The sequence below is a fragment of the Chiloscyllium punctatum genome, chromosome 26 (assembly GCF_047496795.1).
Source record: "Chiloscyllium punctatum isolate Juve2018m chromosome 26, sChiPun1.3, whole genome shotgun sequence".
NCBI classification, from domain to species: Eukaryota; Metazoa; Chordata; class Chondrichthyes; order Orectolobiformes; family Hemiscylliidae; genus Chiloscyllium; species Chiloscyllium punctatum.
In genome coordinates, this window is record NC_092764.1 from 17,906,768 (window position 1) to 17,925,054 (window position 18,287).

Below are 18,287 nucleotides of genomic sequence, written 5' to 3' on the forward strand. Positions count from 1 at the left end.
AATAAAGGTTACTGAAGAATGAGAAGAAATTCAAATGAATGGACGAAAAACTGAACACAATGACATAAAAATACAGCAGACAGATGAGCTTCTGCTGTCTCTGTCTGCAAACCTTTGCATTGGGCATTAAATAACTCACTTCCACTGTTTTGTTACTTACAGGAAAATTAACAAATACTCTTTCTACTGAAGCATTTTAGCAAAATAAAATATAAGCAAACAGGTCAAATCTAATGCTTCTTACATATTGCCCAGCGGAGTTTCTGTTCAAAACCCATTTGACTAATCATTAAAACCCTGTGCAAACCAAGAGAGGCCCAGGTTAGGTCACTAGCCAGTGCTGAGTTGACAAAAATCCAGTGCTACAATTTTCATCATGACAGGGAGGAAAGGACCAGCCAGTGTTCTTGCTCCTGATTCCTGTTCAGTTCATTTTGTTTGCAGGGTGCAAGTACATGGATGTCAGAGGAAGACTGCTCTATTTTCAGATCCCAGCTTTGCCAGCATGATATCTATTGGGGCTGTGTCCATCACATCTCAAATATGTAGATTCACTGCCACCAATCCTTCTCAATAACATTAGTCTAAATCAGTGGGGAGAGACTTCAGCAGTAGCGATGCACCATCTTATTAATCAGAATAGATTTAGTAGATAGTATTTAGTGACTAGTTACATTACAGCCGAGATTCATGAGAGTCCCTTGTAAGACCTCAGGCTATAGCTAAGAGTAAGTACACATTATTTTTATAGTCATAGAGTCATAGAGGTGCATAGCACAAAAACTTTGATCCAACCCGTCCATGCCGACCAGATATCCCAACCCAATCTAGTCCCACCTGCCAGCACCTGGCCCATATCCTTCGAAACCCTTCCTATTCATATACCTGTCTAGATGACTTTTAAATGTTGCAATTGTACAAGCCTCCACCACTTCCTCTGGCAGGCCACTCCACACACGCACAACCCTCTGTGTGAAAAATCTGCCCCTTAGGTCTCTTTTATATCTTTCCCCACTCACCCTAAACCTATGCCCTCTAGTTCTGGATTCCCCCACACCAGGGAAAATACCTTGTCTATTTATCCTATCCATGCCCCTCATGATTTTCTAAACCTCTATAAGGCCACTCCTCAGCCTCTGATGCTCCAGGGAAAACAGCCCCAGCCTATTCAACTTCTCCTCCAATCCTGCCAACATCCTTGTAAATCTTTTCTGAACCCTTTCAAGTTTCACAACATCCTTCTGATAGGAAGGGGACCAGAAGTGGCCTAACCAATATCTTGTACAGCTGTAACATGACCTCCCAACTCCTGTACTCAATACTCTGACCAACAGAGGAAAGCATATCAAATGCCTTCTTCACCATCCTATCTACCTGTGACTCCACTTTCAAGGAGCTATGAACCTGCACTCAAAGGTCTCTTTGTTCAGCAACACTCCCGAGGACCTTACCATTAAGAGTATATGTCTTGCTAAGATTTGCTTCCCTAAAATGCAACACCTCACATTTATCTAAATTAAACTTCATCAGCCACTCCTCAGCCCATTGGCCCATCTGATCAAGATCCTGTTGTAATCCAAGGTAACCTTCTTCACTCTCCACTATACCTCCAATTTTGGTGTCATCTGCAAACTTACTAACTATAACTCTCAAGCTTGCCTAATTAGACAGCTTTGAGTGGAAACCAAACCAGCTAGCTCCTCCCAGGAACATTTCTTAATGTATTATATAACTATTATACAGCAGTGTCACCCAGGATCAGATAAGCCGTTGTTGCAGATTACCCACGCTCATTTACTATTGGGTTTATGGTTGAGACAACAGAAAGATATTTGTGACACATAGCATGAAAAACTAGCAGCAATTCATACAATCAAGGGAAGGATTTCCTTTTATGCCAATGAAAAGATATCCTGGCATTATGTAGACTATTATCATGGATAAGAAATAGGAATACAAGGAGGAATAAAACACCACACAGTTTTTGAAGTTTGGTCAGTAAGATTGTGGCCAAACTTCTTTTTTTCTGTCCTATCCACTTTGTGTCCAAAGAATATCAATCTTAGCCTTAATAGTGACCATGTTTGTTTTTATATTTTAGACTACGGACAGCTATGAACCAGACCAGACTCCCTCAAAACATTTCAAGAAAGTAGCTCAGCCTCTAACTTTGCGAGTTGTTTTAAGCAGGTGTAAAGTGGATATTCCAGGAGTAATGCAGCTGGCCCAACCACTTAGTTTTAAACAAAACAGAATTTATTTGCAAGATTACCAAATGAAATACAAACAAAAGAGAACAAAACTTACAAGAACTTAACCTATCCGAAAACCCAACAGATTATTCCAACTTATGATGCTGTTCCAAACACTTGCAACAATCCCCATAAATACCCCATTGCAAAAAAAAGGAAAAATCCATCATAGGGTCTTACAGGAGAGATGGCAGAAAGAGGGAGGATCAGCATGGACCTGATTCTTTGAGTCCAGCAGCTTCACAACTGACTGCTTGCCGAACCAGAGAAAAGCTGAGCTGGGAGAACTGGCCACTCCCTTTTCATTGGACAAGTGTTTTTTTTTAACTTGAAAGCCATTTGCCTGAGGCAGTAACTGTTAGCTGCAATCAAACTGGACCTAAAACCTTCCAAACCTAGATACCTGGGAGCCTGTGTCTTTACAACAACTCTGAGAAAAAAAAACTAAGGACAACATAATCTTGTTAAAGGAGCAGCATCATCAAACCTCCTCCCTTTAAAAAGAAGAACCATCAATATCTAATGATGGCTTCACTTTAAAAGCCCTTAATCTTAAATTGTTAGTACACCACAATACCCATGTACATTATTTGACAATAATCATGCAAACATGCACTACTACATTTCGTTCCAATCTGTTTTACTCCTGCCACCAAATGCCCTCGTTTCTCATTCAAGTCTCACCAATTGGCAATCACGTTTCCTCGTCCTGCCACATGCACAATTTTCAAATTGAATGGCTGTGACAACAAGCTCCATCTAAACAGTCTGGAACTTTTGTCCTTATATTTCCCCACAAACTTCAATGGGTTATGATCAGTGTGTATGAATGTCTCAGATACATTACTGGTAACATAAACACTGAAATATTGTCTCCTTCTCAGCAGTTGAATACTCCTGCTGATGAATGTTCAATTTCCTGGAGAAACAACCGATAGATCTTTCGATTTTCTCTTCAGCTTCCTGTAAGAGCGCAGCATCGATGCCCACACCACTCACATCGTTAGCCAACTTGAATGGCTTTGCGTAATTAGCTGTGGCTAATACTGGGGCAGTGGTTAACACAGCTTTCAGGCCGTCGAATGCCTTCTGACAGTCTGCTGAACTCTGAAACCTCTTGCCTTTCTTTAGCAATTCAATGAGTGGAGCAGCCACATTGCTAAAACTTGGAACAAATTTTCAAAACAATCCACTCAATTCCAGGTACAGTAGTACTGCTCTTTTTACCGATGGTATTGGAAACTCCCTAATTACCTTTGTTTTTGTATTCTGTGGGGCCATTTGTCCATGTCCAATAACATGGCCCACAAAGCTGACTTGGGCTTTGGCAAATTCATTTTTAGCCAGATTTATCACCAAGCCTGCCTCCCGAAGTCAATTGAACAATTCTGATAAATGTTGTAAATGTTCCTTCCATGTTTGACAAAAAATCACCAGGTAATCAATATAAACTACACAATTGAGTAATCCAGAAATTACCTTATTGGTTCGTCTCTGAAATGTGGCTGGCGTATTTTTCATATCAAATGGCATGACTTTAAATTGATAGAGTGTCGAGAGTGTATTGCTGGAAAAGCACAGCAGGTCAGGCAGCATCCGAGGAACAGGAGAATCGACGTTTCAGGCCGGAGCCCTTCATCAGGAATGAGGGCTCCGAAACAAAACGTCGATTTTCCTGTTCCTCGGATGCTGCCTGACCTGCTGTGCTTTTCCAGCAACACACTCTCGACTCTGATGTCCAGCATCTGCAGACCTCACTTTCTCTTTTAAATTTATACAGGCCATTTGGCATTACAAAAACCAAAATTGTCTTTGCTTTTTCGGACAACAGTGCCTGCCAGTATCCTCTGAGCAAGTCCAACTTAGAAATATAAGTTGCTTGTCCAGCCTTTTTAACGCAGTCTTCCAAACATAGAATCAGATATGCATCTTTGTAACTGCATTGACTTTGCAATGGCCCACACATAACTGTTGGGTACCATCTGGTTTTGGCACCATAACAATGGTTGAGCTCCAGTCACTGTAACTTGCTTTGATTAGGTCATCTTTGAGCATGCTTTCAATCTCCTTTTGAATGTGTGCCAACTTTAGAGGATTATATCTGTAAGGATGTTGCATAATCAGAATAGCATCGGAACAGTATATCTACATTATGCATAATTAGATTCGTAATTCCAGCTTATTTCCCCAATCTCCCCATGTGATAGTAATAACTGTTTCGTGATCATTTCGATTTTCCTCTGGAAGGTAACTGAATAATATATTCCGATTTTTGACAACTTCCTCATTGTCCAATTTAATTTGAGGAATGTCCAATTCAGAATCCTTTGAATTTGGTTCTTCACTCTGTATTGTAACCAATAACACAATATTCTCTGGCTTTCCTTCCCTGTCAAAATACCTTTCCAGCATATTCACATAACACACTCCGTGAGATTTCTTTCTGTCTGGAGTCCTTTTCAAATAGTTCACCTCACTCAATTTTCTTTCGGCTTGATAAGGTTCACTAAACCTTGCTTTTAAAGGTTCACCTATCATTGGAAATAACACTAACACCTTATCCCCCATAGCAAAATTACAAGCTTTTGATTTCTTGTCTGCTTCCTGTTTCATTGTATGCTGTGATACATTTAATTGCTGTCTAGCCAACACCCACACTCTATCTAATCCTAAACATTTTCACATAGTCCAAATATGTGGCCTCTGAATAATAACTTATCGATTTCTCCTTAGTCAATTTTAGGGGTCCTCTCACTTCATGCCTAAAAACTAATTCAAGTGGACTGAATTTGATCGATTCATTTGGTGCATCTCAGATCACAGAAGTACAAACAGAATTCCTTTTTCCCTATTATCTGGATAGGGTCTAGATTAGAGTGGTGCTGGAAAAGCACAGCAGTTCAGGCAGCATGCGAGGAGCAGGAAAATCAACATTTCGGGCAAAAAAGCCTTCTCCGGATAGTCTTGATGATAAGCCCTCAACATGGTCTTTAATGTCTGATGCTATCTTTCTCATGTTCCCTGCAACTCTGAATGGTATGCAGTAGATTTGAATTGTTTTATTCTTAAATTGTCCATAACTTCCTTGAAAAATTTCGATGTGAAGTTTGACCCTTGATCTGGTTGTATTTCTGTGGGTAGTCCGTATCTAGTGAAACATTTGAGTAACTCCTCTACAATCCTTTTAGCTGTAAGATTGGGTAATGGAATGGTCTCTGGAAATCTATTGGACACATCCATTATTGTTAACAAATTCTGATTCTCACATTTTGTTTTAGGTAGGGGTCAATTTAGACTCTTGTAAAAGGCCCCTCAAATGCAGGAACAGGTATTAAAGGTGCAGGTTTTATTACTGCCTGTGGTTTTCCAATTACCTGACATGTTGTCAAAATTCAACTACATCCTTGTGCAGTCCACACCAGTAAAAATGTTTTTGTATTGTAACTTGGAGTTTTCTTACCCCTAAATGAGCCCATATTGGGAGTTCATGTCCCACTCGCAGCACCTCCATTCTATAATCCACTGGTAATACAACTTGATGAACTTCTGCCCATTTCTCATCTGCCTGAATATGTGATGGTCTCCATTTCCTCAATCAAACATCATTTTTAAGATTGTAGTATTCAGGGATACATTTGTATTCTCTTCCCATGTATGCCTTTTATTACAATTGTCTTAAATTTTCATCTTTCTGCTGTAACTCAGTTACTTTCTCTGAGCTAAAGATGTCTGCTTTGACATCTATCTGCTCCTGGTTTCTGTCAGCCATCTGATCAAACAGGGCTCTGTTAATTCCACGTCAACATTCTTATCTGTACTCTTTAACCTCTCCTGTGTCAACTGGTGACTTTGTGACCTTGTTACCACACAGTCAGGAACAATCACAGGAAATGGGTCCTGCAAGAGTTCAGACACCTCCTCTGACAGTAATGAGGATACCTCACCAGCTCTACCTACAGGTTTTGTTTGGATCAACAAAACCTACATGGTCACTGGCCCCCGCAAAAGTCACCTTTTCAATTAAGATGAAAATGGCTTCCACATCCTTCTCATCAAATGAAAGGCAATGCTTGAATATATTTAAAGTGTCTCTCACCAGGCCTTTGGCTCCCATGATCCTCACTCTCCTCCTCATTGAGCTGACCTTCAGCCTTCATCTCCATCCTTTTGAGCTGACTTTCCTGTCTATGTGCCAATTTCTGAAAAACTCCGTCTCTTTCTTTTTCTCTTCTCCCTCCTTTTCTCTCTTATCTCTTTTTTTCTTTTTGTTCTGCTAAAGCAATTTGTTCTTTTCCTCTTTTCTCTACTTTTAATTGCAATTCAAACTGTTTCCTTTCTTTTGCCCTATCCTTGCCTTTTGCCTCTAACTCAAGCTGCTTTATTTTCAGTTGAACTTTCGCCATCTCTAAAGATGCTAATGGTGTTTCCAGCAAATTTGAATGCTGAGCTATTGCTTTAATTGTCTCTCCTTTTCTTACAGAAGGAGGCAGCTCCAACCCTCAGCCTCTCTGCTAATGCCAGCAGCTTGGTCTTCACCTTTTGCAAAGTCCCCGGAGTCACTTCTTCCACTTCCCGAAACCTCTTACTGACTACAAGAGCCATTGCTATCCCAAGCACTGTTTAAACCAAATTAATTCGATACCCAGAACAAAAAAACACTAACACACACCACTCACTGCCTTCCAGTCCAACAACCAATTCCAATTTGGAACAATAGAACAAATCCCGCAAAGAACCCCCAGTCTGTTTTGGACCAGGCCAGACCCCCTCAATACATTTCAAGAAAGTAGCCCAGACCCTAATTTTGCTCGTTGCTTTAAGCAGGTGTATAGTGGATATTCCAGGAGTGATGCAGCTGGCCTACCCACTTAGTTTTAAACAAAACAAAATTTATTTGCAAGATTACTGAATGAAACACAAACAACTGGGTACGTAAGTTAGCTCGCTGAACTGGAAGGTTTGTTTTCAGACATTTCGTCACCATGATGAGGTAATATCATCAGTGAGCTTTCTTAACTTTATCAGTGACTAATGAATGTAAAGGATCCATTAGATACTACCAGCAAAACTAACACAATTTACAATATACCATGCAAGATCTGTAAAAAAAACACTGCATCAGACTAACTTGACACCAAGATACATGACCACCAACTGGCCACCAAAAGACTCGACCTGCTATCGCAGTTTGTATACATACAGACAAAGAAGGATACCACTTTGACTGGGACAATACACATATCCTGGGACAGGCAAAACAAAGACACACATGAAAATTCATCAAGGCATGACATTCTAACCAGAACTTCATCAATAAACGCATTGATTTAGACCCTAACTACCTTTCCTTGAAAAAAGAACTGGAAATGACATCACCCGCCTTAAGAAACCAAGGCCTATAAATGTAGAGGCGGACATATCACCAGCGCTCCACCATATACCTGATGATGTTACCTAGTCATGGTGACAAAATGTCTGTAAACAAACCTTCCAGCTCAGCGAGCACACTTACATACTTATCATCAACTTGAGCTACAAATCTTCTCAAAAATCACCAACAAACAAAAGATAACAGAAAGTAGAATAACTTAACATTTTCTGAAAACCCAACAGATTATTCCAACTTAATTATGCTCTTCCAAATACTTTCAACAATCCCCATAAGTACCCTTTTGCAAGAAAAGGGAAAAAAATCATCACAAGGTCTTACAGGAGAGATGGCAGAGAGAGAGGGAGGATCAGCATGGTACTTGCTTCTTTGGGTCCAGTAGCTTCACAACTGATTGCTTGCTAAAGCCAAACCAAACCAGAGAAAAGCTGAGCTGGGAGAACTGGCCACTCTCCTTTCCCATTGTACAAGTGTTTTTTTAAGCTTGAAAGCCGTTTTCCTGAGGCAGTATCTGTTAGCTATAATTAAACTAGCTCTAAAACCCTTCAAGCCTAAGCATCCCAGAACCTGTGTCTTAACGACTGCTCTGAGAAAAAAAAACCAAGGACGACGTAACCTTGTGAAAGGAGCAGTATTGTTACAGGACTGAAATTGAGAAAAATGGACACTTCCTTTAAAAAGGGGAGAATGTTCAAGGAGTTGGTTGCCGCTTGGAAAACTAGTGAAGCTAACTGATGCATATGAAACAATATTTTTGGGGGGAAATTGGGTCGAGATTAATTAGGTCACGTGACACCAGGTAATGATTCAACAAGTTCATTTGAAATCACAAGCTGCCCGTTCATCAGTGCAGTGCTCCAAAATCTTGTGATTTTAGATAAAGCTGTTGGACTATAATCTGGTGTTGTTTGACTTGTGACCTTGTCCAACCCAATCCAACATTGGCACCTCCACATCATAGATCAATTATAATCATTTGTTGCGGACTCAGGAGAGCTCAGCATAGTAATAACCCTCCAATTGATTCGGTCGCATCAGTTCTGTGAGGGGAATGAAACAGAGAAGCAAGGAGACCTCCAGAATTTGATTGCATCAACCTCACTCAAGCCCTCTTTCTACAAAGTTGCTCTCTACAATTTTCTTCTGATAGAGCAGACAAGCCACATCAGAGAGGCTGAAAGAAATAACTCTAAAATCCAAAGATTAAAAAAAAGACCTTGACTCAAACAAGTAACCAGCAAACTAAAAATTCAACATCGCTGTGCAGATAACATTGTGATATAATTGAAAATTAGATAGGATTGTGAAACCAAACCATCCAGTTTTGTCATTTGGACTGGTGATATAGAACTATGTTCTCCCGAATATTTTCCCCTCTGTTCATAATATTTGCAATTATCTGCTTTTCTTTTGTGTGTGTGTGTGTGTGTGTGTGTGTGTGTGTGTGTGTGTGTGTGTGTGTGTGTGTAAAGTTTAGAATGCATGAACTAGATATCCTTTTTATTTTGCTGTTCTTATGAGGGTCAAGGCTGTTGCAATAAATGTGTTTTTTTACCATTATAGAAGAAACCTGGTGTGGTTTGTTTTGTTCAGGGGTAGCAGTCAGTCAGATTATGATTTCTGGTGGTTCCATTAAAACTTCCCATTTTTGGAGACCAGGAGAATAATGGGGCTTCAATTGCAGTGTGTTACCCCTGTGAATCATGACAACTTCATCAGCTTAGCACCCATGGCTCTCTGTGGTTGGGAAATTCCAAGATGTACTACCTTCTGAGCTATGACAATTTCCCTCATCTCCGCCCTGAGTGGCTGTCCCCATATCCAGACACTGCACCCTCTGTAGTTTTATACTGCCTGGCTAAGACACAGCTCTCAGCATTTACACTGTCAAAACCTCTTAGAATGATTGTTACTTACATCCTCAGAAAGAAAGCTCTTAATGGTAGGCTGCGGGCTGGGATCGACAGAGCTGACGAGAGCTCTACACCTGCTGTTTCTGAATTCTCCACTGTGGGGTTTTCTACACTATTTGGTTTCATCTCCTATCTCCATGAATTAAATTTTCACGAAGCAGAATTGAAATATCCTGCAGCATTCTGTTAAATAATTGATGGCGCTATTTTGCAAGGGATGCACTCATTCAAGCGTATAATTATTTTAATGTACGATTTGATCAACATTCTTGAATTATTTGCCTCCACATTGGGTCCTACTTGTCAGAATCTGATGGCTGTTAATTGGCTTTCTACCTGTCAGCCACTTGCAGGAGATTGCTCAGGGCTAAGGAGCATCTGCAGTTTAATGGAGCTGCTGCCGAGCTCCCCCCACTCCTGCACTGCGCCATCGCTCTTGTTTTGTCTCTGTGTAGAGATCAGCGCTCCTCTCAGCCTGACTAGAGATTTTGTATTACTTATCCCTTTGTGGATGAGTGATTTGCAATTCCTATTTGACTTCCCAGTCACTCATTGTCCCTTTTCTCTTCTTGAAGATAGTAGTTTTTTTTAACAGGTAATCACTCACCACACTGTCCCATCATCCTTCCTCCTCTTCCCCACAGAAAACCCACTCCGCTAACAAGGCTTCACTGAGGAACCAATGTTGAGAGTAACTGAGGGGTTGCTGGGCTACAAGAGGCAATCAGAGTAGGCTGGGAGAAAACATTTCCTCTTGTGTAGGAGGCCAACAAAGTAAGATAGGTGCCAAGAAATCTAATGGGAACCTCATAAGAAACATCTTCATCTCAGAGAGAGACTGTGCAACTTGTTACTTCAGGCAGTGTTTGAGGTCAAAGTATTTACAGGGAAGTTAGATCTTGAGGCATAAGTTGTGTGTTTGAGTCCGAAGCAATGAAGTGTTATAAATGTAAATTCACACCCAACACGGTCAAGGAGTTGATTACCGACCGGTAAATCCCTCCAACATGCCTAAACAGAAGCAATATGTGCAGGAGAAGCTCTGTCAGCCATGCTGCAGAAGGCAACAGCAAACCTTCTGCAATAATGTGTGCAAAACAATACCTCAAACCTCCTCGTCAGCTAGAAACTGCATTGTGATGTCCTGAGACTTGGACAGGGCATCATGGAATTCCTCAGATCTGCCACATTTCTCTAGTATTCTCTGCGTGTTTGTTAGCCATATAAATAAATACTTGACTCCAAGCGTATATCAGAAGCTTCTAGTGAGTAATTCATCTCCTGCCTGCCGACAGCCTGTCTTGTATTTACCAGGATGGCTGCATAATTCCACACTAACTGGGAACTCTGTTGTGACTCTGGGCTGTGCAATCGGGAGCATGGGGCAGTTTGTAAGTGAAGCTGATTGGCTGGTTGGAAATGGAAATAAGTTACAAAGGCACAGGCACACAGAGAGAGAAAGGAAGACACAAAAGGGTGTGTTCCTCAGAAGATGCCTGTTCTCTGTAGTCAAAAATAAAGTTTAAACTTGAAGAGAAACAGTTATCTTTCCTGCAACAATTGCAGTGAGTTGAATTGATAAATCAGAGACATTTTCCAAGTGAATCTGTCACTTTGTACTTCTTATAAATCAATGGAATCTTCCAGAAGAAAGACAACTTTACACCAAGGGCCTGGCTAGCTGAAGCAGGATCATCTCAAAATCGGGAAGTAATGACCATTCAATTCATTCACCAGTTTTTTCTATCACTGCCAATAAACTATTTTCCCGATTTGTTTGGCTGTGTGTGCATGTGAGGAAAGGAGGGGATTAGTGCTTCTGTTAGTATCGTTACACGCTAGTGGTTTTATATAATTTTACTTGTTGCTATAGTCTAATTAGTTACAATAAATAATAAATTTTGATGAGTACAGAAACCTGGCCAGTGCTTTCTATCAACTTGGTCTAAAGATTTGACTCCTAACTCCAAATATGACCGCCAGGCATCCCTTCTCTATTTGGGTGTATTTACACTCTGCATAAACCAAAGTCACTGTTATTGTATATCCCTGTCCACTGGTGCTCCTATGAGGTAATGACAGCCTGAAGCTGTATGGAGAGGCACTGCATATCAATACCAGATCATGCTTGTGATCATAGTGTGCCAACACCTTAGAGGATGATAGCTGTTTTTTCACTTCCCTAAAAGCTATGGCTTGGCAACGTGACCATTTCCAAGGCTCAGCCTTTTTTAAGAGTAGCTGTGAAGGTGCCAGGATGGAGGCCAGGTTATGTATGAACTTTATGTAATAAATCACCAGCACAAAGAAAGACCTAAGCTCTGGCACAAACCTGAGAGCTGGGGTACCTTTGACCACCCTTACTTTATATTTCCACTTGTAGACTCTGTAGCCCAAGTAGGTTACTTGGGGTATGTGGAACACACGATTTCCCCTTCTTAATGGTACACCCGCCTAGGAAAAACATGCTCTAAATGCTCCTTATTGGCCTCTCCTGTTCTTAGCACATTGTCTAACAGCGATGTGGGGTAGACCTTGTGAAATGTTTTCCATCATCTGCTGAAAAAGTGCACAGGCTCACCATACCCAGTCTCATATATAGGTACAGATCCTTATGGATATTAATGGTAACAACATACTTCTGGGAATCCTAATCCAACAACAATTGCAAGTACCCTTGGCTCATGTCCAGCTCCCCCTGCTAGCTTTATGTATAAATCCTCTATGTGAGGGATTGGATATCTATCCAGCTATGAAAAGTGGTTTACCATTTGTTTAAAATCCCCACAAAGGTGGTTTACCATTTGTTTAAAATCCCCATCAAGCTTCACAATTGGTATGACCAATGATGCCCATTCTACAAACTGAACTGGTTTGATGACTCCTTCACTTTCCAGCCTCCTGATTTCTGCTGCTATTTTTTCCCATGAGGCAATGTCACAGGGCAGGCCTTGCAGAATCATGGAATTACTTCCTGGTCACCATGCAAGGTGACCTTGGCTCCTTTGATAGTCCCAAGACCTTCCTGAAAAACGTCCAGGTATTTAATTAGGATTTCACTAAGGCAGCCATTTTCTAATTGGAAATGGTTGAGCCAATGAAGGTGAATCTTTCTCAACCAATTTCATCCCATCAAGCTTAGGCCCAACCCTTTATACAATCAGTGTTAACTGAACCAGCTGCTTCTCATAAGAGACCGGAATGGAAGTTGTACCCGTAATCTGTAAAGGTTTCCCAGTATAGGTTCTCAGTCTAGCTGAGGTCTTACACAAACTTAAGGGGTAGAGTCCAGAGCAAATTTTGTGAAAGACTGGTTCTGGTTCTGTGATCACTGAAACAGCCATGCTGGTATCGACCTCCATTAGAATCAGGTGACCATTTAACCAGATGTTTATTTTGATTGGCTCTGATTTGGAAGTTGCTCAGCAATTTAATTGTTCCAAGCCAGATGTAGGTGGACTTTCCAGGGTATGCACTCTCTTGGATATAGGCCTGTCAGTTCATCTTCCTTAATTTAGGTTGAGTAAGCCTGCTTTGCTGTCTTGAGTCCACATAACAGTGATAACCACAACAGTTTGCCAGCCCAGATCCTGAAGGAAATGTTAACCATTTGGCTGAGGCTTGTGTTTGATTTAGGGTTTTGCTATGGGCTGATCTAGAGTGCCTCTGTTCAGGATATGTCCTGAGTCAGGCTCTGCAATTGACTTCATTCAAATGATGTTCACCAAGCTCAGTTAGACTGGTGAGGTTGTCCACTTCCTTTGGAATACCCTGCAACTCATATGCTCCACTTGCCAATGACAAAGCCAGTTTTAGTGCCTGTTTGAAGTCCAGTTGGGTGTCAGATGATGGGTGCTTTTGCATGGTTACATCATTAATCTCACCTAACAACCGGGCTCGCAGCATCTCATTAAGGATTAAACCAAAGTCACATGCCTCTGCTAACAGTCTTACCCAAATTAAAAATCCCGATATGAATTTCCCTGGTTCTCAAATTGCTGAGTAAAACCAATGACATCTCAGAAATAAAGGAGTCTTGGGGTCATAATATTCCTTAACTAAATCTGTCAACTCTTGAATGGTTTTAGTATCGCAGAGAAAGTTTGGTTCCTCATAATCGGAAAAAACTACAGGTCCACAAGAAGAATTACTTATTGTCAGGAGAATTACTTATTGATTTTTATCTATCCCAATGTCATCTGCCTAGACACAAATAACATTTCCTTTCCACAAAATGGGTCCAGTTTTCAACAGCAGGGTTGAATAAGTCAAACTTCCCAAATAACGGTCAGAAATGCTTACCGCAACTCAAAGATTAGAATAGATTCCCTACAGTGTGGGAACAGGCCCTTCGGCCCAGCCAGTCCACACCGATCCTCCGAAGAGTAACCTACCCAGACCCATTTCCCTCTGACTAAAGCACCTAACACTATGGGCAATTTTGCTCGGCCAATTCACCTAACCTGCACACTTTTGGACTGTGGGAGGAAACCGGAGGAACCCACGCAGATATGGGGAGAACATGCAAACTCCACACAGTCACCTGAGGCTGGAATCAAACCTGGGACCCTGGTGCTGTGCGGCCGCAGTGCTAACTACTGAGCCACCATGCCGCCCCAAGTTGTAAGTAAGTTTCTTCAGGAGCGTGCTTTATTCTCATCACCAATAAAATAACTTCACAGGGATTGTTATCCCATCATCAAGTCACCTTTTATCTACACATGGAAAGTCCTTGACACTGATCCAGCTCCTCAGAGTCAGCTGTCAGAATAAACAGAACCTCTGACACTCCTGTTTATGTCTGTCAGCCGGGGCTCCCTGATTGGATCAGATTAACAGCCCCAATCAGTGAACTCATATTCTATCAGGTCTACCTGGCTGACCCTGTTACAATCACTACAATGTGACTCCAGAAATAATTGAGCTCAATTTACGGTGCACTATCCCAGTCAGTTATAACAGGTTACGGAGTTCAATGCAGCTAAATGTGAGGTGATGCACTTTGGGAAGAATAACAGGAAGGCAGAGTACTGGGTCAATGGAAATATTCTTGGCAGTGTGAATGTGCAGAGGGATCTTGGCGTCCATGTACATAGAACTCTGAAAGTTGCCACCCAGGTGGATAGTGCTGTTAAGAAGGCATACAGTGTGTTAGGTTTCATTGGTAGAGGGATTGAGTTCCAGAGCCGCAACATCATGCTGCAACTATACAAAACACTAGTGCGGCCATACTTGGAATATTGTGTACAGTTCTGGTCGTCATATTTTGGGAAAGATGTGGAAGCATTGGAAAAGGTGCAGAGGAGATTTACCAGGATGTTGCCTGGGCTGGAGGGAAGGTCTTATGAGGAAAGACTGAGAGACTTGGGTCTGTTCTCATTGGAAAGAAGAGGGCTAAGAGGGGATTTGATACAGACATACAAGATGATCAGAGGATTAGATAGGGTAGACAGTGAAAGTCTTTTTCCTAGGATGATGACATCAGCTTCTACGACGGGGCATATTACAAATTGAGGGGTGATAGATTTAAGACAGATGTCAGAGGCAGGTTCTTTATGCAGAGAGTGGTAAGGGCGTGGAATGCCCTTCCTGCTAATGTAGTCACCTCAGCCACATTAGGGAGATTTAAACAATCCTTAGATAAGCCCATGGGCGATGATGGGATAGTGTAGGGGGACGAGCTGAGAATAATTTACAGGTCGGCGCAACATCGAGAGCCGATGTTCTGTGCCGGATTGTTCTATGTTCTATATTCTAGCCAGTGTGCGAGCAAGCAGCAGGATATTGAATAAACTAGTGCATGTTTTAATTCATTCAGGAAATGTGGGTTTTGCTGGCTAGGTCAACATTTAATGCTCATCCCTAATTACCCTATCGGACAGTTAAAAATCAGCTGCATTGGTGCAAATAAGGATATGAAACAAACAAGGAAACAGAATGCAAGCAGTTATTTGGGAAGCTGATTATTCAATACCTGTGAACTAATACTACATGGGCCCTAACATGCGTTGAGGCCTGTGTTTAATAGCTGTAGTGTTGCTCACTTAAAGTATTTCAATGGCAATTCAGAAAGAGATTGCAAGGGATGGAAAGTTGATAAATGAACACAATGCAGGATATCCACTAGATTTGTGCAGATTCATTGGAGATTATCAATATCCACCCTCCCCCCAAATTCCCTACAGTTCCTCACAGTTGACACAAGATGACAATGCTTTCTGAAAGAAGGGAAGGAAACCAATGGCAGAGAAAAGACATTTACAGACAGATTTGGTGCATGATACAAAGTTATCACTGCCATCACGACACAAACACTGATTAAAGTGACAATTGTCCTTTAATGCCCCTTAAGTACAGAAGGAAAACATTTTGTGCTTTTATTTTTCAATTTGTCAGCCGACTCTTTTATAATCAATTTGCACATTCAAAAACACAAAGGAAGGACTTATAAGGGATTTCACAGTAAATAATTAAACCCTTGACTGCACCTTACCTTGGCAAGGTGACTCTAAATAGTCACTGTATTTGATCTTGGTCATATTCCAAATTTATGAAAAACAGACTGCCACAGCACGGAAACTGAAATCTCCAAATGTGAAGTATTTACATTTAAATTCTGCTTAAATTGATCAGTTGTGAATTGATACCAAGGGTTGTGCGTTGTGCTTTGTGCATCAATGGCTGACAGTCCCACTTTTTAAACCTTACTGTTTGTTTTCACTTACTCTAAGGGAACATTTTTGAGCGTATATTGAGAGGACACGTTGCCCTTACCTCGATAGAGAATTCATTTCGCTAGAAGTGTTCTTCCCTTATTTAAACTGTAGACAATATCCAGCCCTGTTCTGAGAAGGAAGGTAAACCTTGCTCAAGCAGTGGAGTCCCTGGTTGTTATAGCGACGGTAAACACACAAAGCCACCACTCATCTCAGATATTGCTCATTATTTCCCTCAAAGCTCACTAGATGGCAGCAAAGAACTGCCTACTCAACTAAATACACTCATTTAGAGCTGGAGGAGTCCATTTGAGCCATCACACCTCTCCTTGCTCTTTGACAGATCCAATCCAATTACACCCATTCCTCTGCACTTTCCTCAAGAATGCTGCAAATAATCTTATTTTTAAAAAGTAGAGAGCCAATTTGGCTTTTGAAGGTCACTATTGAATCTGCTTCCAACACCTTTTTTTGTCAAATACTGAGGCTTCTGCAGTATGTAGCGACAGAGTTCTGATCTCCATACACTAAGAAGGATTTAGAGACACTCAGGAGGGTGCAACAATTTATTTGAGTAAAATGCGACCGGAATAAACCTATTGAAAAAAGCTAAACAGATCGTGGCTTTTTTTCTTTTTAGATAAGCATGACCTGACGGGGATTCTCAAGTAAAAAATGACTTGCAGCCAATGAAATACCTTTGAAATCTAATTAATGCTACAAAATAGGAAACAAAGCAGCCAATTTGTGCAGAGCAAGCTCCCACAAGCAACAATGGAATAAGTGTTGCGCCTCCTCCACATTAAAACCCTAACCACCCGATGCCTGGAGAAAGAGTGCTTCGTTTTCCTCCTTGGGACCCTCCAACCACATGGGATCAATGTGGATTTCACCAGTTTCCCTATTTCCTCTCCCCCCACCTTATCCCAGATCCAACCACTCTGTTGAACTGTCCTACCTGTCCATCTTCCTTCTATGAGAAACAAAACTCACATATTAATAAATTTCAGTCCGAGTCAAATTCTGAAGCAGTAAATTTTATTGATACATACTTGCAAGAACGGGTGCCTAATGAGTAAGCACCTCGATCTGAGGGTTACATTCTGATTTATGCTGTTCAGCTGCGTCTCTCGGCCCTCCTCTTTCACCCCATTGGTTACTTTTGCTGTAGAGCGTAGCCTATCACAAGCTCTAGCTTCACTCCACATTTGTCTAGTTTCTCTCCGCCTCTGTTTACTTCTCCCATTACTCTAAGCCCGTCGCCCCTTACTCTTATTTATCTTATTCCTTATATGTGACTATCCTGGCATACTTTGCTGTCTTCGAGGGATCATCCTGCCAGACTAAATTCCATCCGTTGGCCACATCCCTCCTGCGACTGGCACACTATTCTCCTGTTACTGGTACATCCCGTTACACGGTCACTCTGCCCTATTAGTCATAGATAACTCTACCTATTTTAGCTTCTCACTGTTTAGTATTTGCATGCGCAGCCTAATTTTAAAATGTAAACTTTTGCAGAAGCAGCACCTGTTCCCTTATTCTTAACTCTATACCTTACACTTCCCACGTATCCGCTCCTCCCTCCTCTCTGACCTATCATCATCAGTCCCACCTCCTTCTTCCTACCATATTCCCAGCTGCCTTTCCCCCAGCCCCACCTTCCTCCCATTTATCGCTCAGACCACTTGGGCCTCCCCCTCATTCCTGATGAAGAGCTTATGCTCAAAAGATCAATTCTCCTCCTCCTCGGATGCAGCCTGACTTGGCTGGGCTTTTCCAGCACCACATCTTTCCACTCTGATCTCCAGCGTCTGCAGTCCTCACTTCCTCCTAATGGAATAATGACCAGGCATTTTTTTTTTGTGGGTGATGTTGATTGAGAGACAAACATTGACCAAGACACCTGAGATAGGAACATAGGGCATAGGAACGTAGGAACAGGCCAGTAACCTCTCAAGCCTAAAGAGAAAATGCTGGAAATTCTCAGCAGGTCTGGCAGCATCTGTAAGGAGAG

At 41.5% G+C, this 18,287-nt stretch overlaps 1 protein-coding gene across 1 annotated transcript in view; it reads right to left on the reverse strand.

Moving 5' to 3' along the window:
- LOC140496305 (CBY1-interacting BAR domain-containing protein 2-like) overlaps positions 1-16,435 on the reverse strand; it is a 61,965-nt gene extending 45,530 nt beyond the window's left edge. The window contains exon 1 of the mRNA XM_072595889.1: positions 16,329-16,435. Coding sequence (XP_072451990.1) covers positions 16,329-16,345 — 17 coding nt within the window. The 5' untranslated portion in view covers positions 16,346-16,435. The remainder of the gene's footprint in view (positions 1-16,328) is intronic.
- Positions 16,436-18,287: the final 1,852 nt, after the last annotated feature.